Source organism: Podarcis filfolensis (genome assembly GCF_964270895.1).
Source record: "Podarcis filfolensis genome assembly, chromosome: Z".
In the NCBI taxonomy this organism is placed as follows: Eukaryota; Metazoa; Chordata; class Lepidosauria; order Squamata; family Lacertidae; genus Podarcis; species Podarcis filfolensis.
The window spans coordinates 49,227,703-49,250,458 of record NC_139617.1 but is presented as its reverse complement, the minus strand read 5'-3'; the positions used below and the strand labels follow the sequence as shown (position 1 = coordinate 49,250,458).

General features: G+C 41.6%; 1 protein-coding gene across 9 annotated transcripts in view; it reads left to right on the top strand.

Annotated features, from left to right (window-relative positions):
* DENND1A (DENN domain containing 1A) overlaps positions 1-22,756 on the top strand; it is a 263,639-nt gene that overhangs the window by 57,666 nt on the left and 183,217 nt on the right. For all 9 annotated transcript variants that reach the window (XM_083597233.1, XM_083597229.1, XM_083597231.1 and 6 more), the window contains exon 3: positions 9,899-9,942. In XM_083597233.1, coding sequence (XP_083453359.1) covers positions 9,899-9,942 — 44 coding nt within the window. The remainder of the gene's footprint in view (positions 1-9,898; positions 9,943-22,756) is intronic.

Sequence of the window (22,756 nt, the reverse complement as noted above, 5' to 3'; positions counted from 1 at the left end):
CTATGTTTGCTAGGTGAATTGTTTAAATATATATGGCTTAGATTAATAATAGATTTGTAGAGCTGGAAGGGACCACAAGTGTGGGGCTCAGACCCTTGACCTTGAGATTAAGAGTCTCATTCTCTACCAGCTGAACCGACTTCCTCAAGCTACCTGCTCTTGGCAGATTCTGGGTTTTGATTGCAAGACTTAGTGTTTTAGACTTCAGAGGTCAAGTTTTGGGTTCTCAAACCTGGCAGAGCAACAAGTGAGCTTCGTGAAGATTCAGATCTTACATCCATGCACGTTTTGCCAAAGGCTGCCATGCTGACGGGTCCCGCCCCCCCCAAAAAATGTCGTTTCTGCCTGGAAGCCAAATCTTCCAATGCTGGCTGTAGCTGATGGAGTCCAGCAGCATTTGGGAGGCTACAGGTGCCTCTCCCTGATGTATAACCTGTATGGGCTTCCTTTTGTACAAGGGATTTCATAAATTCTGAGTGTAGTCATGTCTGTAACCTTCCTGTGTGCTAGGCAAGTTGTAGAACTGATACTGTGGAGGTTACAATTTCTGGGGAGGTTTGGCATGCAAGGACTTGAGTTGAAGGATCATTTGAGCAGAATAAAAAGTTTGGTTTATTTTTCCAGTGGCAAGCCTCCAGCTATTTTTGCCTGTGTCAGCTCTCTAAATGTTCCCAGTGCTATGGCCTGCTTATTTTCTAGTTGCAGGGCTGCACTGAGCCATAGCTGACACACAAAGGCAAGCAATTGTTACTTTGTGCTTGCAGTGTCAACACTGCATTGCAGACCACAGCACTGCATTAGTAATCAGCACACACTAAACAGTGGTTTGTAGGGACAGCCACATATAGGATTGGGTTTCACACTGAGCTGGACACACTGATTTCCCCTGTCAAGGACATACTGGGTTCAAAAAGATCAAATATAAGAGCCTTACTCATCTGACCAAGCGTCCCATCTCTTCCAGCATTTGGTTTCCAACTCTGGCCAACCAGATGACTTTGTGAAGCCCGGCCTAAACAGGGCATGAAGGCAGCAGCAATTCCCTGTGGTTTGTTCCCAGCACCCTGCTGCATACGGCCTCTTAGTGTGGATTTCCCATTTAGATACCGTGGGTAATATTGTTAGATGACTTCTTTGTGAATTTGTCTACGCCTCATTTCTTTAAAGCCTAATGGACATCACAGCAAAACATGTAGGCAATGACGTTTGAAAGCTCTCAGATATAGGTTCTGACATGTATAATAAGCAGTTTCAGGGGCCAGTTTGTAATATGACGAAAGCAGGTCACGGCTGTCATCCACCCAAAATGTCACCTGTTATTTTTTTTCATCTCCTCCTTTTCTGATACCACATTTTCCTTTTTGTGTTGTCACATTTCTGCTACTTTCTCTTGCTAGAGCAAAATGTCCTAAATGAAAGCTTTCTCTGCCAGGGTGAGATAACATTTTGTCAGGTAGAGGAGAGATTGGAGAACAGCGTTCTATACCTCTCTGAGCTCCGTGGTGGGAGGGCAGGATGAAAAAGCACGAGTGCTGCTCCTTGGGTGAACCCCCTTTCTATTGGATGTCAGCTGTACACTTTGAGTCTGTTTGTAGGTTAATTATGGTGGTGGCATAAAAGCATTTTCCAAGTTATTTGTATGCTTCTGGCAGCAAAGTCTCATTTTTAAGCATTGGTGGGGGGTAGGAGGAGGTAATTGTAGAAATAAATCCCAACCCACATGTAGGCGCACTTTTGCTTGCTTTCATTGACAATAGTTTATTATACAACAGCTGATGCATTTAGTATTTGTGGATTCCCTTAATTGATGACTGTACTAGTTTCAGAGCAGAGCTCTCGCAAGTGAAGACAATAGGTCAGTGTCTACTCTTCATGCATAAATAGCCGGAGACATGCCGATTGTGTCTGAAGGGTAGGATTCGTTGTTCCCGTGGAGTAGTAATCTTTCCCATGAATGGAGGCTTGGTCAGCCGGTCGAAGGTGGATTGTGCTTTTCCTTGTCCTGCATCCTGCTGATTCAGAGGCTTGTGTTTGCATCAATTAAGTACATGCGCAAGGAAGAACAGGGCCAGCGTTTCCTTTCACAATATGGGGGTACTCTAAAATGTGCTGGAGCAGTGAGTTATAAAGCACATGTACTGTAGCTCTTTCTTGAAGATCTAGTTCTTACAATGCCAAATAAAGCATAAGAAAAGTAAACAATTATCCCATTAATTTCAGAAGGCCTATTTTATTTTACGTTCTCCTACTTACAATTACCCCTCCCCCTTTTTGCCTCTGTTGTTGTGACAGGCCGTACGGAGGCTTGCAGCCTGCAACTGTACTAAACGGTTGGGAGGAAAGTAGGGTTTCATTTTGTTTCAGCAAGTACTAGAGTTTGTAGCATGTTTCTAGAATTTTTTGCGTAGAGTTGTAAGAATTCGAGTTTCCCTGCTCAGTTCTGTGTTTTGGAAAGGGAGGAGATACTGAGAGCAGGGTTAACCTATGATGATGTGGAGGAAGCCAGAATGGCTTGGCAAATGATCTTCTGTTGTATTCTCAGATGAGTCCCCTTTTTACACAGCCAGACCCGTCCCAAAGGCCTGGGGTGGGTGACAATAAGTTTTTAAAAAGACATACGGATAATGAAATCGAACTATGAACAGCTGTAAATAGCCAAGTGGTCACAGTTTTTATATTTCCCAGCGAATTCAGATGGTCGTTTCATTTTTCTAAAGACTTACGAATATCAGTAATCATGTTATTTTACTGGTGTGTTGCACCTTGATGCAGGGAGAGGAGCCTTTAAAAGGTAAGCAGCATCACAGAGCCTCCAAATTCCAGCTGGAGAGATGCAATTTTTCCGATATGGATGATCTTAAGCATAAGCCACATTGTTGAAACTCTGGCTTTGTGGTTGAAGGGTGCACCAAAACATCTCTTCTGATTTGCTGAATTTTGGTATCCAAGTGACACGGAAATGGTCACAGAAAAGAGCAGTCACAAACATGCAGCGGATTCCCACCCTGTCAGCTGGAAAATTAAATCAGGTTCCAGTTTGGGATTAACACTGAGGCTGCAGGGAAGGGCAGGTAGTGTCTTAAATGGCATGAAATTGCAGAATGCGATTAAAAAACCCACAAATTTCTGCTTTAAGGTCTTTGTTAAGGATGTTTCCCTACCGCTGGGCATTAACAATGGCCTGCATTAACAAATATATTAACTGCATTTGGCAAATTAAAGCTCAGTTGGATATGTGATAAATAGTGGAAGGCACTAGGTCATGAACACACTAGATCTATTACTCCAAAAGGAGTTTATATAAGCAGTTTAATGCTGTTTTGCAGTTGTCCTGTCTCCAAAATGTGTTATATGAAGGAACAAAAGTCCAGTTTGAGGTGAAATACCACACACAAGCTAGCCTGATCTAATTTTGATCCTTTTTTGAATGTCCAGGGTAAGCTATAAACCCTTTTAAAACCTGTAGATAAACTCTAAAAGACACACACAAGACAGCAGGGTCAGGGAAAGTAAGTAAGCTGAAATTTTCTTCTTAGTAAGCTTGCATAGGATTGTGTTGCATATACAGTGCTACCTCCAGTTGTGCACGGCATCCGTTCCAGAGCTCTGGTCGGATCCTGAGGAATGTGCAACTGGAGGTGCCTGTTCTGCGCATGTGTGCGGGGTGAAACCCGGAAAAATACTTCTGGGTTTGCTGCGTCCGTAACCTGAAGGATATGCAACCAGGGGTGTGCATATCCACAGGTACCACTGTATAATGCAAAACTGGAACTTGGCATGTGGACAAAGTGAAGAGGCAAAGCACTGGCCACATAACTGATAGGTTGCTAGTATTCCTTTTTTTAAAACTAGAAAAGATTATTTAAAAGGAGAACAGAAGCCGGTCTGAATTTCAAAATTCAGCCACCAGTTCTTGCCTCTGCCAGCTTATATAACCAGCATATTTTTATAATGCAGGAAGTATTCTATCTCCCCAACTACCCACCCAAGAAAAGAATGAAACTGAAGGGACATTTTTGTATTCCCACTGGGGCAGTGAGCTAATTCATGTTTTACAGCATAAGAAAACAAAGCTTCTAATGGGAGACACAAATTGTTTTAAAATGTAGGCAGCCTTCTTAACTAAGCTGTAAGTGCTTTATTGGTGCAAACCCCACATTTTGGAAAGATCTCATTATGGCTTTTCCATGGTAATTTCTAAATGCCGTAATTCCCCCCCCTTTTTTTAAATTTTCCCAGTTATGCATATATGTGGTATGAAGCTTAGATATATTTAAAACTTTGTGGCACATCAGAAACATTTGTCTGCACTTCTCTCCCGGAAGAAGAAAAAACAGCCAAGAAAGATATCCTGGTTTTAATGGCTTTCCAAACCATTGTTTAAGCATCACGTGGAGTTGGTCATCAGGGATGGAAAACCTGCAGTTCTCCAGACCTTGTTGGAGTACAGCTCCCTTCACCCTTGACCAATGGCAGTGCTGACTGGGGCTGATGAAAGTTAAGAATCCAGCGACATCTGAAGGGCCACAGGGCTCCCATCCTTGGTCTAAACAGAGATTTAAATTTATATATTCAAGAATTGATGCTTTTGAATTCTGGTGCTGGAGGAGACTCTTGAGAGTCCCATGGACTGCAAAAAGAACAAACCTATCCATTCTGAAGGAAACCAGCCCTGAGTGCTCACTGGAAGGACAGATCTTGAAGCTGAGGCTCCAAGACTTTGGCCACCTCATGAGAAGAGAAGACTCCCTGGAAAAGACCCTGATGTGGGGAAAGATGGAGGGCACAAGGAGAAGGGGACGACAGAGGACGGGATGGTTGGACAGTGTTCTCGAAGGTAGCAGCATGAGTCTGACCAAACTGCGGGAGGCAGTGGAAGACAGGAGTGCCTGGCGTGCTCTGGTCCAGGGGGTCACGAAGAGTCAGACACGACTAAACAACAAAATAGAAGTTCACAGTTGCAAGCATATCCTTTCATGAAGATCAGCTTTCCCTAGTCTGGTACCTCCCAGATATTTTGGACTCAGGTTCCCATAAGCCTTGCCAGCACACTCATGCAGTCCAGAACATCAGGATGGCACCAGGTTGGAGAACGTTATAGAGAAAGAGCCCTGATTAAAAACTTGGGCATTGGTTTGATGAGGTCCTTTGCTGTGGAGATCCAAGCTGTCATACCACTGTACTGTTATTTTTTAAATGCCCTCTGAATATTCAGTATACTTAAAATATATTTAAACTTGTGGGCTTGCTTGTGGGCTTCCCAGAAGGATTCACCGGGGCTCTGCTTATCATCTTTTATCCATGCATCATTGAAGCTACCTTGTGTCTAGAATTAATGAATCAGTTTTAAACACAAACCTTCATTAGAACACCTTTTTCATTGAGCCCTGGGTTTTTGCATGCAGACACACATGTTGAATGCCCAGAGTTTTACTTGGAGACACTCTCATTGAATTTTGATTTGCTAGCTCCTCATAACATTGCGCTTCTTGCATCATCATGCTTTTGAGGGCCACCGTGCATAGGTTAACCTTAGAATTATTAACTTCACCTAAACTGGCTGGTGGTACCAAATCATCCTGGTTTTCAATGGGAAAATGTTTTTTTGCTTGTGTTATTTTGCACACTTATATCCCTCCTTTCCTCCAGGGAGCTCAAAGCGGCTTACATGCTTCTCTACCCATTTTGTCTTCAAAACAATCCTGTGCGGTAGGTCAGGCTGAGAGTGACCGGCCCAGTGAGCTGAGTAGGGATTTGAACCCTTTTCTCCCAGGCCCCTAGTCCAGCACTCTGGCTACTGCCAAACACTGTCTCTCTGAGGAGAGGAGCACTTTCCCCACTCTCTTCCTCGGTTTGTAAAAGCCTCGGTTTGAGGGGTTTAGGAGCTGGGCCAAGAACCAAGAGTCAGCATAGTGTGGTGCTGAGCGTATCAGAGTAGGACTTGAGGCACCCAGGTTCTAAACCCCACTAAACCAGAAAATCTGAAAATATGAGGGAGTTGACATTAGCCCTTTCGTTCTCTTTCAGCCTGACCTAGCTCACAGAATTGTTGTGAGGATAAAACGTGGTTGTGGGAATCATATCTTGGGCTCCCTGAAGGAAGAGGCGGGTAGGGGATTTAAATCCAATAAATAAAAATTCTGTAAGATATTCAGGAGTTAGGAGGGGTAACACAACAAGGTCCCTTTTCCTTTAATAAGACCACTGTTAAAGTAAAGGGTATGTTTGCTGGTTGCTTTCCCCCAGTATTTACATCTTGCTCTTCAGCCATGAACGCCTTAGGGTGGCTCGCAATTAATAAAAAATGGCACAGTCCTTGTCCACGTGCCACAAAAGAAAAAAAGGGCTGGGAAGAGGAAAACAAGCAAACTGTTCTAATATTACCTACCTGAGGCCTTTGAAAAAGCATAAGGGTTAGGAATATAATCATAGAATCATGCAGTTGGAAGGGGTCCCAAGGGCCATCTAGTCCAACCCCCTGCAATACAGGAATCTCAGCTAAAGCATCCTGGACAGATGGGCACCCAACCCCTGCTTAAAAGTCTCCGAGAAAGGACAGTCCACAACCTCCCGAGGGACACCGTTCTACTGTCAAACAACCCTTACTGTCAGAAAGCTTTTCCTGATGTTGAGTCTGAATCTCCTTTCTTTATAACTTGAAGCCATTGATTCGAGTCCAGAACAGGAGAAAGCAAGTTTGCTCCATCTTCCATGTGACAGCCCTTGAGATATTGGAAGATGGCTATCATATCTCCTCTCAGTCTCCTCTTGTTTTCTTGTTCAGTCTTGACTGCCTAGGTTAGTTCTGGATGTACTTCTTGCTAGCTTTAGTTTTTTCTTTTGATTGGTTTTTAAAATTATTGTACTTTGGAAGCTGATTTAGGTTGTATTTTCAAGGTAAGGGAGTCCTGTGGAACAGGGTCTTAGGCTTCTGTTCTTCTACATGGCTTGCATGGAGTGAAGGTTGCCAAACAGCTCTGATGTGTACAGACCAAGTATTTGAAGAGGACATCCAATTCTTTATTGAGGTTGCATTGGTTCTGGTAGCTAACTTGGTGACTAAAGGAAGAGTAGGAGAGCAAGATGCACACTGACCTTTGTGTGGTAGGTCATGCAGGATTGAGTGGGGAGTGGCAGGGAAAGGAAGTGTCCATCGTTGAATGACAGAGCACCTGCTTTTCACCCAGAAACTCAGGGTGCACCCTCTGGCATCTCCAGCATGAAGGATGTTGAGTAGCAGGACTTCCTAGAGGCAGTTGGTTGACCACTGTGAGTTTAGAATGCTGGACTAGTTAAAACATTTAATCTGATTTACAAGAGCCCTTCTTATGTTGTTTTGGCTGCCCATGTAGGGCAGCTACAGAAGAAACCTCTACCCGAATGTTGGGAAGAAGAATATGCTTTGTAGCACATGGATGTGTAGCACAGATATGTTACTATGAAACAGGAGGAAGTCCCATTTCATAAAAGTAGAGGTATTGCAAAGATCCCCTATTCTGGAGTTCTGTATGCATTCCTATGTGTCCATCAGTGCACAAGTGCAAAGTTGGCTTCTCCATTCACTTCAATGGAGGGACAAAGGGGGTTCACAGAGTAGACTCACACAACTCACACTGTGTGTAAGTTGGGTGTGCCTAAACCAGGCATGTTCAAAGTCCGTCTCGGGGGGCCTAATCCGGCACGCCGGCCTCTGTGGCAGTTTGGTTGGCCCTCATGGCCCTTCACTTCATCAAATCTGGCCCTCTTTGAAAAAAGTTTGGAAACCACTGGAACCCTTTGAATTCAGTAGGGTTGGGTATACTTCACTTTCACTGGACCGTCAATAGTCCATATGCTTTTCTGAAACCAGCTTGCTCATGCTACTCTCTGCAGACTGTTAACCGAAAGTGCTACAGTACAACACATACATTTTGCAATCTTTTAATTTTTTCTTTGGAAGCTGTAAGAGTAGAGTGGAAGATTTGAGTTAAAATATCTTGAAGGCAACACCAGGGTTGACCACTAGAATAAGAAGCCAAAACAATGAAAGTTATAAAGAAGACTGGATACTGTTTACAGAATATATGGAAAAGCCTTATAAGCAGACAATTTACCTAGCAGGATGGTAAAATTTTCAGCAGAGTAAGAAATAAATAAAGTATATAAAAGTGGTGGCGATAGATGGGGTGAACTAAGAAAACACAAAGAAAAAAGGGGTTAAAAGGAACCATGGAAAGAGAGGATAGGAAGTCAAGGAATGTTTTCTCATTTTTTGTTGTTGATTATTTAAAATCTTTGGAAAGAAATACTTTTCTTTGTTGTATTGTTTTTGTTTATGCTTTGGAATGTTATCAGAAGAGCAAATAAATAAAATATGTAAAAAAAAATATATTGAAGGCTAATCTATTTCATAGCTGACGATTGTGAGTCTAATATTCTGCCATCTTCTGGATAAGTTACTTTATGTCTTGATCACCCTCTTCCCCACCCTGTGCAAAGGCTCCCTCCCAAGTCCAAATGCACAATTGAAGGACTGTGATCAAACTTGCATCCACATGGAAAATTTAATAGCAGCTTCCATCAGTTAGCTTTCTTTCTTTCTTTCTTTTTTGAGTACCCTGACTGTACATCTTAAATACTTTGTTGAAAGCAAGTATAGTTTAGTGAAAATTCTGCATCTGCTAACAATTGAACCTGCCAATTAACCAATTTATTAGCAAAACAAACTTTGCCTGTGAGGGAGCTAGGGTGGGTTTGTTTTTTTAAGTATATGATGTATGCATCATAAAATTATTCTCTGCCCCACAAGCCTTAACTCTGTCAGAGGGGAGCAGTAATTGAGCAGTAAAGATTGTTTACAAATCCCTGCTCCCTCCATAATGATCAAAACTTGTGGAAACATTTTTTTGTTTGTTGCAGAAATGGAAAGCATCTGGTTAACAATGCATCCTGCGTTGCAAGCCCAAAGAATTCAAAATGTGCTCACAATTGTGCCCAAATGTTGGTCTGACAACGGGCTCCCTGAATAAATGACAACTCCTTTGCAAAATTCAAGGCATCTAGTTTTTAATCTATTATTGTTGTAATTATAATTACACTGATAATACGGAACCTGGCAATCCTGGAAACACTGTTAGGAAAAGCAGATGGCCGCAACAGAGTTGTTTTGAGATGGTTTGTCATAGAAATTATTTCTGTCTGGGTTTTGTTTTTTGTTGCTTCTGTTCCATTTTGTGCCATTGAACTTGTTCAGAACTACTGCTTCTTATGTTGAACTACCATGTTTATCCCGAGAAACGATGGCGGGAGAACTTGTGGCTTTTTGGGGAGTGAGGGATGTTACTGGCATAATGAAGGCTTAAAACTAGGGCTTCCTAATGTTAAAGTAGTTCGGTGCCACTTTAATTAGATATTTACCAATGATGATCCCTCCCACTTCAATTTTTAAATAGTCCGCTTTCCCTTCTACCCACACACTTGAGTAAGATGGCGGAAAGCTACAATTGGGTCCCACTGAATTCTGCTGATGAGTTGCCTTTCCCCCACTTAAAGTCCAGTCCTGTAGTTGACTAAAGAGGTGTCTGATTAAAAATAAAGAGTCTAAGCACGATTGGGGCACTGGTTCCCTTGCAGCACACGTAGCTGGCAATTTGCACCTGGTTAGGTTTTTGCATTAGATAACAGCCTAAAGTTAACAGTAGCATCAGGTCTCTCTAATTTCTTTTTTGTCTTTCTGGAAAGAGGGTAAAAGGAGAGCCTCGAGGAGTCCTTACTTCCTCTTATCAGTGGCTCAGCCTCAGCTGCCCTTCTTGGATCCCCTGCCAGGGCTGCTATCATCTTCTGATCAAATATTAATGTGTGATTCTCTGCTTGCTCACTAATCCAAAGCCAATTAATATTATCTGTCAATTATTTACAGATCCTGAGGTGCGGAGGCAGTTCCCAAAGGACTACAGTGACCAGGTTTGGAATGCGTAATTAATTTTTTACATGACAAAATTCATTTCAGGGTTGTTCAACGTATTATAGCTGTTCTTTTCCCCTTAAAAAACACAAAACAAAATAGAACGCATTGGGGGGGAGGGAAAGGGAATTGTGATTAGAAACTTAAGATTTTTTTTAAAAAAAATGTATACACAACATGTAAAACTTGCATGCATAAACTTGAATAGATGGTTTTGGTTCTCAATAAGGCTTTCCCAATTTCAGAATCTATTTTGAGAAAGCAAATTCATGAATTTCACTCCTTTAAAAAAAAAACTTACTTTGCCTTGGAGGTGCTTCAGGCTGCTGTTAGTTACAGAATCCTCATCTCGTTGTTTTAGGGTTTATGAGTTTACTTGGCATCACATCACTTTTTAAAAATTTCATGGTCACATCAAATCTGGCAGAATGATGGAATATAAAAAGGGGAGGGAGTGACTGCATGTAAAATGCCGTGGGAATTTTGCAATTAGTGCTCAGAGCAGAGGGGAAAGGGAACACATCCTGCTTTGCAAAATTCGTCTGGATGGCTGTGGTGACTGAAAGCTACTGCTGATCTTGATGGCTTCTTCCTCTTTCAAATGCATCTTGTTATAGAGTAATGTTGGGAGGGAGGGAAGTTTTATTTTTGCTCCACTGGTGTACTTAGTACACTCTAGTTGTTTTTGCTAGGAAGCTCTCCCTTTGGGAAGGGGTTTCGTGTCAGCCATTGCAAGTCTGGGTTGAAAATCGATCTCTGGACCAAATTCTCCTAATTGTTACAACCCTGAAAAATCTCCATTCAGCTGGCTGCGGTGAAGTTCGCACAGAAAGGCTCCCGTAATAGTCGTTATCAGGTTTTAGTTACATTTTCTTACGGGAGTGTTTGATTCTGATCCTTTTCCTTCCTTCCCTCCCACATTTAAAAGCGTTTCTGTTCCGTGGAAGGTGCAGCGGTGTCTCCTGCCTGCCGCTGCTGCTGAGCACGTCCCAGCGTGGGCCCCTCAGGGCAAACAGACCTTGTCTTGTAATGGTGTGTGCAGCGGACGGGACAATAGTCGCCCCTGATGCCTGCAGTCCTGGAGAGCCCCTGTAGTATTAATATAATTCTTTTAAAAAAATAACACCCCCCGGCATATTGCTTGAGTGCTTTTTGTTGCAGTTTTATAGTGCCTGTCTCCCCCCCCCCCCCCCCCCGTGCTTGCACCATAGCGTTGAGGTATGCAACAAAGCATCCTTTTGTAAACACACAAGTCCTCATTGCCATCTCGTGCCAATAATCTGTTAATAAATAGCTCCCTAAGTACACTCTGCAGCGTTGGGCCACAATGTGTGCTGAAAGAGCCGCTAGTCTATCATATGAAATGTAGTCGGATTAAGGGTCCCTCCGAGCTGTTGCTGTCTCTTGTGCCTGTGATCTATGGATTATAGGACTGTCTCATACATAAAATATTTTTCCTTTTTGTAAAACAACAACAAAAAAGGAGAGAAATCTTAGTATGCTGTAAACCACCTCTGAACAAACGCAGTACAACCTACAGAAATCCAAAGATGCAAAGCTAATGTGCTGCTGGAACTTCCCTGATCTTTTTATTCAGCTCGTGCTTTTAAAAGATCTTTAAACAAACAAACAAACAAAAAGAAATGTGGACAATCAGTTCAGGAGGTGGGGAAGGTAGCAGACTTCTCAACCTTAAACACACTAATTTCAGGTTCACAGCGACCTTACTTTTGGTGCCTTTTTGAGGGGCTGGAAGAACATAAACTGCGTTTAAGCCTTGAAGTGACACCAGGCGCTTGTGTGAACAAAACTAAGCAAGACTTATGGTCAGCATACTGTTTCTGAATGCTTGTGAAAGCGATTCGGAAGCAGAAGATGGCCATTTCTAAACAAAATGAGGATTCTTTAATTTAGTTAACAAATGTGGCAAACCTAAATGCCACATTTTTGAAGGTGTCAAGTATGTGTTGTTCGTTAGCAGAGGGTGGAAAGTTGAACGGCAAAGCACTGCAGGGTTTCTTTTTATTATTTAGGCTCGGTCTGCAGCGAAGGTGGGAATGAAGTTGAAGTTTTAGGTGTGGTGGCCTTTTGAAAAAAAATATCAAATTACTGTGGGGTTTTTTCCCCTTGTAGCATACCTTTAAAAACAAAACGGTTCCTTTTGTTTTTATGTGATGCATGTGCAACTTGTACACAAATGTTTCTTGCTGACAATCCAAATCCGCGAGGAATATTGTGAGTTAAATCAACACAAGGCAATTCTCTCATTAGTACGAAAAAGCCCAAGTTCTGCCCCCCCCTTCCCCAGTCTAAATTCTTGGCACTTGTTTTTACATACAGTGTGTTTCCCATGTAGGCAGCGCATCTGATCAGAGCCCTTGCTGCCGCTGGATGTTTTATTCTGTGTGTTCTTTGTACCTAACAGTAAAAGAATCTGTCACAAATTATTGTGGCTCCCAGCTTTAGAAACCTGAGAAAAAAGGGAGGTTAGACTGACATCTGTGGCTGAATAATGATGGGCAGCCTTTTGGCTCCCCTTGAGCCACAAAGCTAGCATTGCCTTTAGAGAGGAAAAAGGAGTATAAGAAGAAAGGGGGGAGTGATAAAAGGAGGTTACAAATCTGTGGTCCTGGAGATGTATTACTGTTGGGCCAGTTGTCTGCATGGCACGATAATCCGTTTTGATCTCCTGTCTTAATTGTCTGCTAAAGACAAATGGGCAGTAAAAGTTCATCAGTTTCATCTCTCGCTCTCTTTTTTGCTTCTCATTTAGAGGCAGAATAAATGATCCGTCACTACAGAAAGAACTCCTTTCTTTTCCGACACGGGCGGAAATGCAGGACCCCAACACATTTTTATTAAAATATTTCTCCCTCATTATTTCAGCCCCCTCAGCTCTGATAGATCTCGCTGTTTCATGAAAAATGTAATCTGAAATGTAAATAAGGGGTTTGGTACAAAGGGAGGAAGTAATGAGCCGACTAGCCACATTGCTGGAATCTTGATTGTAATTACCCACCAAGGTGGACACCCCTGCTTGTCCTCCCCCACCCCTGTTGGTCAGACCACAATAGTAAAAGTGACTTAAATCTGTAAAAAACCTATTCCAGTCCTTGGGATTTTATTTTCAAAGGTCATATGCATCATATAGGAGGGGGCACCGAGGGAGAACTAGTGATTTCTTCTAATTTTTTGGTAATAGAATCAATCATTTTAGAGGACTATGCTTTCATGTTGGCCGTTGTTTATAGCATGTCCAAAATTAATAACTTGTTTTTCAAACATGTTCAGCTAGCGCCCTTCTCCCTCTTTTTTTATTTTTAAAAAAGGTGTGTGCTAAATTTTGGTGTAGATGTTTTGCACGCTGGCTTTGGTGAAAGTCGTGTATAATTATCACAAGGGTTGTGGTCTCTTTCTACCATCTTACATAATATATCCCATATGCTAGAAGACATGTTCTAAATTGCTGAAATAATTTTAGCAACAGTTTTGTCATTCTTCAAGTCTATACTTTAGATTCTCAAGCAGATAAAAGGTTTAAAATAATTTTCAGCCCCTCTGTTCCTAAAGAAAATTCTAAATAACCTCTGCAGTTAGAAAAAAGGCTCCTTTGTGAGGAAATGCAAGCAAACACAAATGTGGATGGTTAATAAATAAATTGTGTTTAAAGAACCAAATTAATTTTTTGTCTCAATTCCCCCCATATAACTTTTAATTTGAGGTTTTAATGATTCTATATTTATTATACCTGTTCCTAAAGATGAATACCAGCAAAGCTTTACTCTTGGGTTCTCTGATCTGATTCATAGACATGAACCAGTCAGATTTAACATGCGCTTAAAATCTATCCCTACTGAAATTAGCAAGACCTAAAAGTGCTTGCATTGTGGTCAACTGCACATTTGGGCCTTTACTGTAATCTCCACATGGGTACACCATGGCCGGTAGCAGTGAGTGAAGACTTTTAAGCCACTTAAAATGACTCAAAAACTACTTTTTTAAAAAGTTGTAATCAAGATTAAAGTTTAAGAATATTATTATTTTGGTGTGAATGACATAATGAACGTGGAGTAAAAGTGGAATTATTAGGGCATTCTGCTATATTAGATAATTTTTTTGCATATTCTCTAGTATTAGAGCCTTCTTCTGCAATTCTTTTATTGGGCATTGCACACACACACACACACACACACACACACACAGCTTTGATTTATATGCTCCATCTGCTTAGTAGGCATATGATGACAGACGTTCTGTGTATAGTTTGATCAACTGTTGTATGAAGGCTGAGGTGCTCCTTCAGAATGGGTACTTCAGTGCTCTTTGCAGGTATTCCCCCTCCTTTTCCATGGGCACAGAAACAGTGGCTGTAATGAATCCTTACACATTTATATGGAAACCGTAAACTTTATATGGGCCACTTTATATAGAAACTAAGAGCCTTTCTTGTACAAGCTCCATAACCCATGTAAGAAGCATGGCTGTGGTGGTGATGGTAAAAAATTAAAGAGGAATATCCTTTTCGTTACCACGTTGCAAACTGATTTGGAGGACATTTGCGTTGCGTTGGTTGTATGTGCGTGGTGTAAAACTTGCAGCCTCACGGCCATGTGTGCTGGAAGCCTGCCTCTACCGTGAGAGAGTTGGACGCAGCCTTGTCATGGGAGAAGGTGAGTTGGGTGCCATTGCAGACAGCAAAGTGTGGAAATGGTTTTGACCCAGGAAGGACAACCCACTGAACAATCTCCCACCTACCTATCTCCTTTAGAATGTTATGTCAGCCTCTCTGGGAGCCTTTTGGCTGGAGAGCAGGATACAGATGTTGTAAATGAATGAATGAATGAATGAATGACTAAATGGGACCTATGCACAGACAGTTCATTCCAGTGAAGCTTATTCACAAGAGAGTTTGGATTGATTGTACACCTTCTAATTAGCATGACAAGCCCTTCGGATTCTATCCACCCCCAGCTCAGTTGTGCCTTGGGTCAGCAGTTATTGCAGTTATTGATTGCATAAAAAGTTTCTCCATTATTTCTCTATTTGTAATGTATAGATAGACTTTTGTGTAAAGTGCCTAATGCATCGTTAGGTGCTTTATATGGAATAATTATAAATCATTTAGTATGTGTAATCCAGTCATATTCAGGTTGAGGGCATCTGTGTCTGTAGATTTACGATGCAAAAAAGTCAAACAAATAGTCCTTGGCTGTGTGCGTAATTATTTTTGGAATTTCGTTTGATCATAGGAGTCCTTGTACTTGATCCTCATTATGGTAAAAGTAGGAGTCAGGGTGGGGAGCAGGGAGGATGAAGTTCTAAGAACTGAATTGTTGGCCTTGAACCTGGCTTGTAGCTGATGTTTCTGCCTGCTCCTTCAGGAGATGAGAAAACCGCTTCATGAATGGATGAAATTAGGTAACTCCTTTAGTATTGCAATATGTCAGTGGGACAACATAATGCTGAGTATTGTGACGAAGAACCAAGTCCTCTGTTTTCTCCCTCTCCACCACCCTGCATGTGTAGAGATGGTTCACTCTGAAAGCTACAATCCAAGCCATAGTTGGCCTATACAATTGACATTTCATCGAAGTCATCGCAAGGGTGAAGCTGGTATGGTTCATTAAGTAGTTCAGAACTTAAAATAGATGCTTTGGAGTGTGATTCTTGGAGGCAGAGCTAATTAAATCTCAGCACAACTTCCTACATGTAGTTACCACCCCCCCCATTTTATCCCCTACCCTCCTCCTATCCTGGTGGCTCAGAACAGATTATGGTAATCATGCACAAGTCCTAGTCCCCTGCTCCCAAAGGCCCAACTATTATCATCACCCTGCATGAGTGAAACATCAGAAACACTAGGTTTTTTCTTACCTTAAAAATAACAACTTGTTTGATTATAAAAGGACCCAAACCTCCTGCTGGGTCACATTTACTATCTCTGTTCCGGAGGAGCACCTATCAAGATGATGTGTTTGACTTCCTTCTCTCGGTTGATCAGTTGATCTGTTGTCCATATTTTCTGACTCCAAACCTCTGCCAAGCCATCTTCTATAAATGCCAGGCAGAGGTAGATGGTTTTTTTTTTGCTTCTTATCTGGGACCATTGTCTTCCTCATTCCCACCAAAAAGGAGGGAAGGAATCCTAGATAGTTATAATCTTTCCACCAGCTCACTGATGGAGAAATTAGAATGGGAACACCAAAGGACCCATTGCCTTTTGTCTGAATGCCTGCTTTTGTGTAGAAAACAAGCATTGGTGTTCTTCCCTGCCCCCTTTAAGAGTGTGTAGACAGTATATAGCTTTTCAAAAAGCGTGGTTCACTTCCAGAAGGAATGCTGCTACTAGACTTGCCACTTAGATTTCGAGGAACCCCTTTTAAGGCTCATTCCTTTGTGAATTTAAGTCAGATTCTGACCCAAGGCCTAGTGGGCAGCCATGTTGCTTTCCTTATTCTCTTCTTGTCTCATTTTTTTTTTAAAAAAAGACCTATTCTGATGGTTGTCAGAATATGCTGCCTCCATAACAGCAGTACATTGATCATGTGGGGGGTTTGAAGCCGTGCTTCCTAGAATTTCTCCAGAACTTAATATCAGTCACCTTCATTTGATAAATCAAGTTTCATTTTGAGAAGGAATAACTACTCTCTGCTCCCCCTCTCCATGCTGTGTAGAATTGTATAGTCCCATATCTGCATATAGCAGGCAAATGCAATACTGGTGACCGTTGACAGCAATGGCTGAGATATTGAGACATCTACTGTAGGAGGCGCATGTGGGGCTGTGTGAGTGCATGTGCAAGGATTAACAGCCTTGAGGCTATGTGGGACCTGCTAAAATGCATGCTTTATACACACAGACAAACAGTTGTGCTTCAGATATACACAGGAAAAGGTACTTTGCATCTCAAAAGGCTGATTAAATTATTCAGAAATAAAATATGATTTAAAGTTGTAATTGGCATAATTAAGGAATTTTAAATAGCTGGTGAATAAGTGCTGTATAATACCATCACCATAAGGCTGCCAAAAAAGGCCACTTCTGGCAGTTCCCCAGCATATATTTTTTTCTGATAGCTTGCGAGATTTAAGGCAAAATGGAGATTTCTCAGATTTCCTTCTGCAACGTGTAGGTTTTTTTTTTTATTGAGCAGTGACTTAATCAGCTAAAGGTTTTAAAAAGTACCTGTAATAAATTTGGTGGGGCTAAAATGGAAGGGTGTGTTGCTGTGCAGACTACCAAAACCCCCGGTTCCCTTAAGTGCTGATTCAGGGGAGATAAATGAGAAACTTTATACTGCTCTTTTCCCAGTTAGCTTTTGATGGTGAAACTCCAGTAGCTTTCCTTCTGGTACTGGAAACCACAGATAAATAAAACTACGGTACTTGGTAGAAATCAAGGTTGCATCTTCTAAAACTCATTCTTCAGCAGTGCTGATTGGATTTGATCTTGTTCCCAAATAAGCTGCTTTGGGGTTGTTGTTGTTGTTTTACTGAAAAAAGAAAATCTTGTCGATCAACGAAGAAATTCTTAAGAAAGGCGTTTTCTTCCAGCCAATTCTCTTTACCAGATTGGAAGGTCTACCTCTTTCAGAAGATGTCCCTTTAAGAACTGGCATTTTCTTATTCATATATTTCATATATTTATATACAGCTTAAAACCAGAATGGTCTTTGTGAGGTTTACATATATGCACACAGACAATACTAAAAGAGTACAATATCAGATCAATAAAATCCCTCCAAAAGCGAAACGCCCCCCCCCCAAAAAAACAAAAGACAAAAAAGCACCCCCCCCCCACTTTAAAAGCATGTTTAGTAACAGGAAAATGACTGCTAGGTACCTCCAAGGTATATAGAGGCAGCCATCCGACTGCACACGCCCCCCCCCATCTTCCATCTTCCCCTCCCCGCTCACCAGGTGTATTTTGTTATGCCATATGTCTTCAGTTGTTTCTGTTTAAACTATTTATTTGTGTTTTAGATCTTGTTTTTATTTTTGTGACCTTCCCTGAGATCTTTTGATAAAGGATGGTATATAAATCTAATAAATAAAATAATAAAAATAACAAATAAATAAATGCAGGCAATTAAAAGCCTAATGACTACCGTATTTTTTTTGCTCTATAAGACTCACCTTTTCCCTCCTAAAAAGTAAATGTGTGTGCGTCTTATGGAGCGAATGCAGGCTGCGCAGCTGTCCCAGAAGCCAGAACAGCAAGAGGGATTTCTGCTTTCTCTGTGCAGCGATCCCTCTTGCTGTTCTGGCTTCTGAGATTCAGAATATTTTTTTTTCTTGTTTTCCTCCTCCAGAAACTAGGTGCGTCTTATGATCTGGTGTGTCTTATAGAGCGAAAAATACTGTTGTTACGGTAATTAAATATTGGGGCAGTAGGGTAACAGTGGTGTGTAACTATTTTCACATTTTGAGGGTGGTGAGAGGAGGGTACTTCCCAGCCTTTGCTAAATGGAATATCCTTTGCAAGCTTTCAGTTTTCCACCTCTTGGCACCAAAGCTTGGCACTGATTGGACATTTTGTGTGTAAGAGAGATCCTGCCCTCCTTGACAATGCAGGTCCATTTTGCCCAACGTTTTGATTGAGGTAATCCCTGAGTACCTTGCAAGAAGAGGCCAAATACAGTCGCCATTGAAACCTTGCAAGTGTAGTTCTCTTACAAGTTGTTGGAGGGCACTTACTATTCCTAAAAGGGGAAATAAGAATTAGGCTGGAATGTCTGAATGTTTTTTGGTTTGCCAGGTGCCACTGCGTTGAATTGCTTGGATTTCCTTTCTTCTTTAGTCCAATTACGTACACTTAAATCAATACATCAGTGAAGTTTGTGTGTGTTTCTGTCTGCTGAGGCAATTGTGTTGTTTGGGCCAAAGAAGCTGTATCCTAGAACAGTGTTTTGTTATCCTTGGGTTTGATATGCTTTGCACTTATTCCAGCAGCTTTGAGACTGATGTTTTATGTGAACATTTTACTGCTATAACTGTTAATATTTTTTTATATGATCTGTATGGGAGAAGCTATGGTATGTACCTTATAGTTTTGGATTTCCTTGCTAGGAGCACAGCATGAGCCACAGAACTGTAGTCACCCTCCTTTTCTGCATTCACATTATTGATATAATTAAAATGTCTGTTTCTTTCTCAGCAAGAGTAAAGAATCAGTAAAAATAATTGTGTGGTGTTCAACACATGCGATTCTTACGTGGCTTTCTGGAATTGATTCCATAGTTCGTTGCTGGCTAGTGGATCATCACTTGTACAGGAAAAACAAACCACATTCCTTGATTCGGACATAGCAGGAAGCCAAGACTTCCTGTTTTTTTGTTTAGCTACACTAGGGGACGAGCAAAGTGAAAGCGATTGGGCAACATGTACCAGTATGTTGCTCGTTCAGTATAAACCATGGGAAACCAGAAACCCTGTTTTATCACTGCATGAGAATGTGACCAGTATCTAAGAACGTTCTCTGCATGTCCAAAGACCTCCCCCAGCCATAATTGCATAGATGGCCACCAAAATTAATTAGAATTAAAGCGCTGGTAGTGTCAAAGGCAGATCTTTCATCGTGTTTTTAGAAGCGCCTTTTTAAAAGAGAAGTTGGGCAACAAATTTTGTTGACCTGTCTAGTTTGGTTTTGCCATTCTTTCTAGATTTGATATAAAGTAGACATCAAAATAGCACTATAACTTAATTGTGTTTTATGTATGTAATCATTTACAAGAAAGGGTTCGTGAGCAAAACACGGCTGCCTGGGATGGCGATTGAAGTGCCATACTTGACAGAGGACAGACTTCAGTGGGTTTGGACTAGTCCCTCTTTTTCAGTTTCCCTCTTGTGATAATGTGTTTATGTACCAAATGTATCAGAATTTGTTGTTGGGATGAACGAGATTAGAGGTTTGAAGCGGCTTGGAAAAGCGAAACTAAGCAGAAGTCCGGATTAAAAATAACCAAGTATTTGTTCCAGTTTGCCAGGAGTTGTATGTTGACTCATCAGCCGGCTTATTGGTGGGCTCATCGGCAGACTTAGCAAAGATGCAGCCTTTCATGGATTATTAGATTAATGGATTCGATTAATGGATTATTGGATTAAAACATTTATTACAGTGCAGGTCCCCATACATGTGTACACAGACATAAGCATGATTGAGTTCAATAGGATCAATAGGGAAGTGTGTATAGGGTTGCAGGTTAAACCTACTGAAATAGTGATTAATTGAGCATTTAAAAAGAAATAAATATTATTTTCTATTTATTTATTTAGAAATGCCTTCCGCAGGAACACCTGCATGACACCCTTGTGCCATGCCAGGCAAAATCATTTCTGTTTAGCTGTGGCCAATGGCTTACCGTGAGCATGCAGATCTCCCTGGCTTTGCTGTTCCCAGTAGTGAGTGGGAGAAACAAAACAGAATTCTTGGCTTAGTGTTACATCTGAACCAGTTATCATTGCTTGTTTCACTCCATTCTAGAACCAGAATCATGGAGTAGGAAGGGACCCTGCGGACCACCAAGTCCAGCCCCCTGCAATGCAGGAATATGCAGCTGTTCCACATGAGGATCGAACCTGCAGTCCTGGCATGATCAGTACCAGGCTCTAACCAGCTGAGCTACCTGAAGCCAGTATTTGTTTTGGCTCACTAATTAAGGCTTGTTTCGAGTGAAACAAGCCAGAACCCCTGGTTCAGATTTAACACTTAAGTCAACGATAATGGTTTTTGCTCCCCCTCACTAGCAGGGAGGAGTGAAGCTGGAGAGATCTCTGTGTTAATGGCAGACCTTTAGCCATGGCTTACCAGGATGTGTTTCATGCAGCCATGGAGTAGTAATGATAGCCATTGCTGTTTCAACATAAAACCCAAAGGAGCAGCACACAGGTGAATTAAAAAATTATGCATAGCACATGCAGAATAAATTTCAATTAATTAAGATGGAAAAAAATAAAAGTAATAATAATAATAATAATAATAATAATAATAATAATAATTATTTATTTATTTATACCCCGCCCATCTGGCTGGGCCTCCCTAGCCGCTCTGGGCGGCTTCCATAGCAACCAAAAATACAGTAAAATATCACACGTTAAAAACTTCCCTGAACAGGGCTGCCTTAAGATGTCTTCTGAATGTCAGGTAGTTGTTTATCGCTTTGACATCTGCTGGAAGGGTGTTCCACAGGGCGGGCGCCACTACCAAGAAGGCCCTCTGCCTGGTTCCCTGTAACTTGGCTTTTCGCAATGAGGGAACCGCCAGAAGGCCCTCGGCGCTGGACCTCAGCGTCCAGGCAGAATGACGGGGGTGGAGACGCTCCTTCAGGTATACTGGACCGAGGCCGTTTAGGGCTTTAAAGGTCAGCACCAACACTTTGAATTGTGCTCGGAAACGTACTGGGAGCCAATGTAGGTCTTTCAAGACCGGTGTTATATGGTCTCGGCGGCCGCCCCCAGTCACCAGTCTAGCTGCCGCATTCTGGATTAGTTGTAGTTTCCGAGTCACCTTCAAAGGTAGCCCCACGTAGAGTGCATTGCAGTAGTCCAAGCGGGAGATAACCAGAGCATGCACCACTCTGGCGAGACAGTCTGCAGGCAGATAGGGTCTCAGCCTACGTACCAGATGGAGCTGGTAAACAGCTGCCCTGGACACAGATTTGACCTGTGCCTCCATGGACAGCTATGAGTCCAAAATGACTCCCAGGCTGCGCACCTGGTCCTTCAGGGGCACAGTTACCCCATTCAGGACCAGGGAATCCTCCACACCTGCCCGCCTCCTGTCCCCCCAAAACAGTACTTCTGTCTTGTCAGGATTCAACCTCAATCAAAACAAAGGTAAGTAAAAATGTTATTGATTATGCATAATTTTCCCTTTTCCTTGTAGCTTGAAGAAGAAATCAAATTTAGTCACAGCCCTTATATTGTTTGTTTTTGTCCAGCATTTTATGAAAGCTAATCCATATAGAAACAGGTTTGCTCTCAGTTAGCAAAACTTTCCTGAACAAAATTTGCCTTTCAACTTTGTACAATGCTTATTTATGGGGATCTCTAATACCTATGTTCATCACAGTTTTACACATTTGTTTTAAGGCTCATGCAACACAGTCCTTTTCTGACATTTGTTATAGTTTTTGCATTCTATGAGTGTTGTTAATTTATCATCATCATCATCGCCATTGTCATCATCAAAATGTACATCCCGCCTTTCTGTAAAAATATCAATGGAAGCTTAACATTTAGAAGTACACAAAAACAGTTACTATAATCTAGTTGATTAGTTGTACAAACCAACTCCAGACCCTGGTTGAAAGGTAATTGCAATAACGTGTGGTGCACAAGAGCGTTTTCAACTTAAGCAAGAGTGCTAAGGTGATAGTAGAAATAGAAGAATATGATCTTCTCCATATGGGAGGGATTGTAATGTTCACTATGGTTCACTAAAGTGGCTTGGAGTGTTGGAAGCAAATTGAAAAATAGACCTTCCAGTATATGTATACCTGTTGGCACTGTTCCATGTTGTCCTTTTCAAAAAAGAAAGAAAAGTTATCCTGCCAGTCTCTAAATTCTAGAGTGGTGTTACTTGTGTTACGTATTACAATTTTGCAGAAATTGTTCTGTTTTAGGTTGATAAATACCGCACCATGTCCACCAATAACTTCCAAGATGGTTCATTCATTTCTCTTCTGGTGTGGTTAAGTTTGGCTATTTGTCCAGCTCATGCAGGCCAGATTTTTGGAGATGAGACTTGGGGCACTTCTATGAAAGCCAAGAGCACGGAGCCCAAATAGCCTGCCCCGTGATAATTCAGCCCACA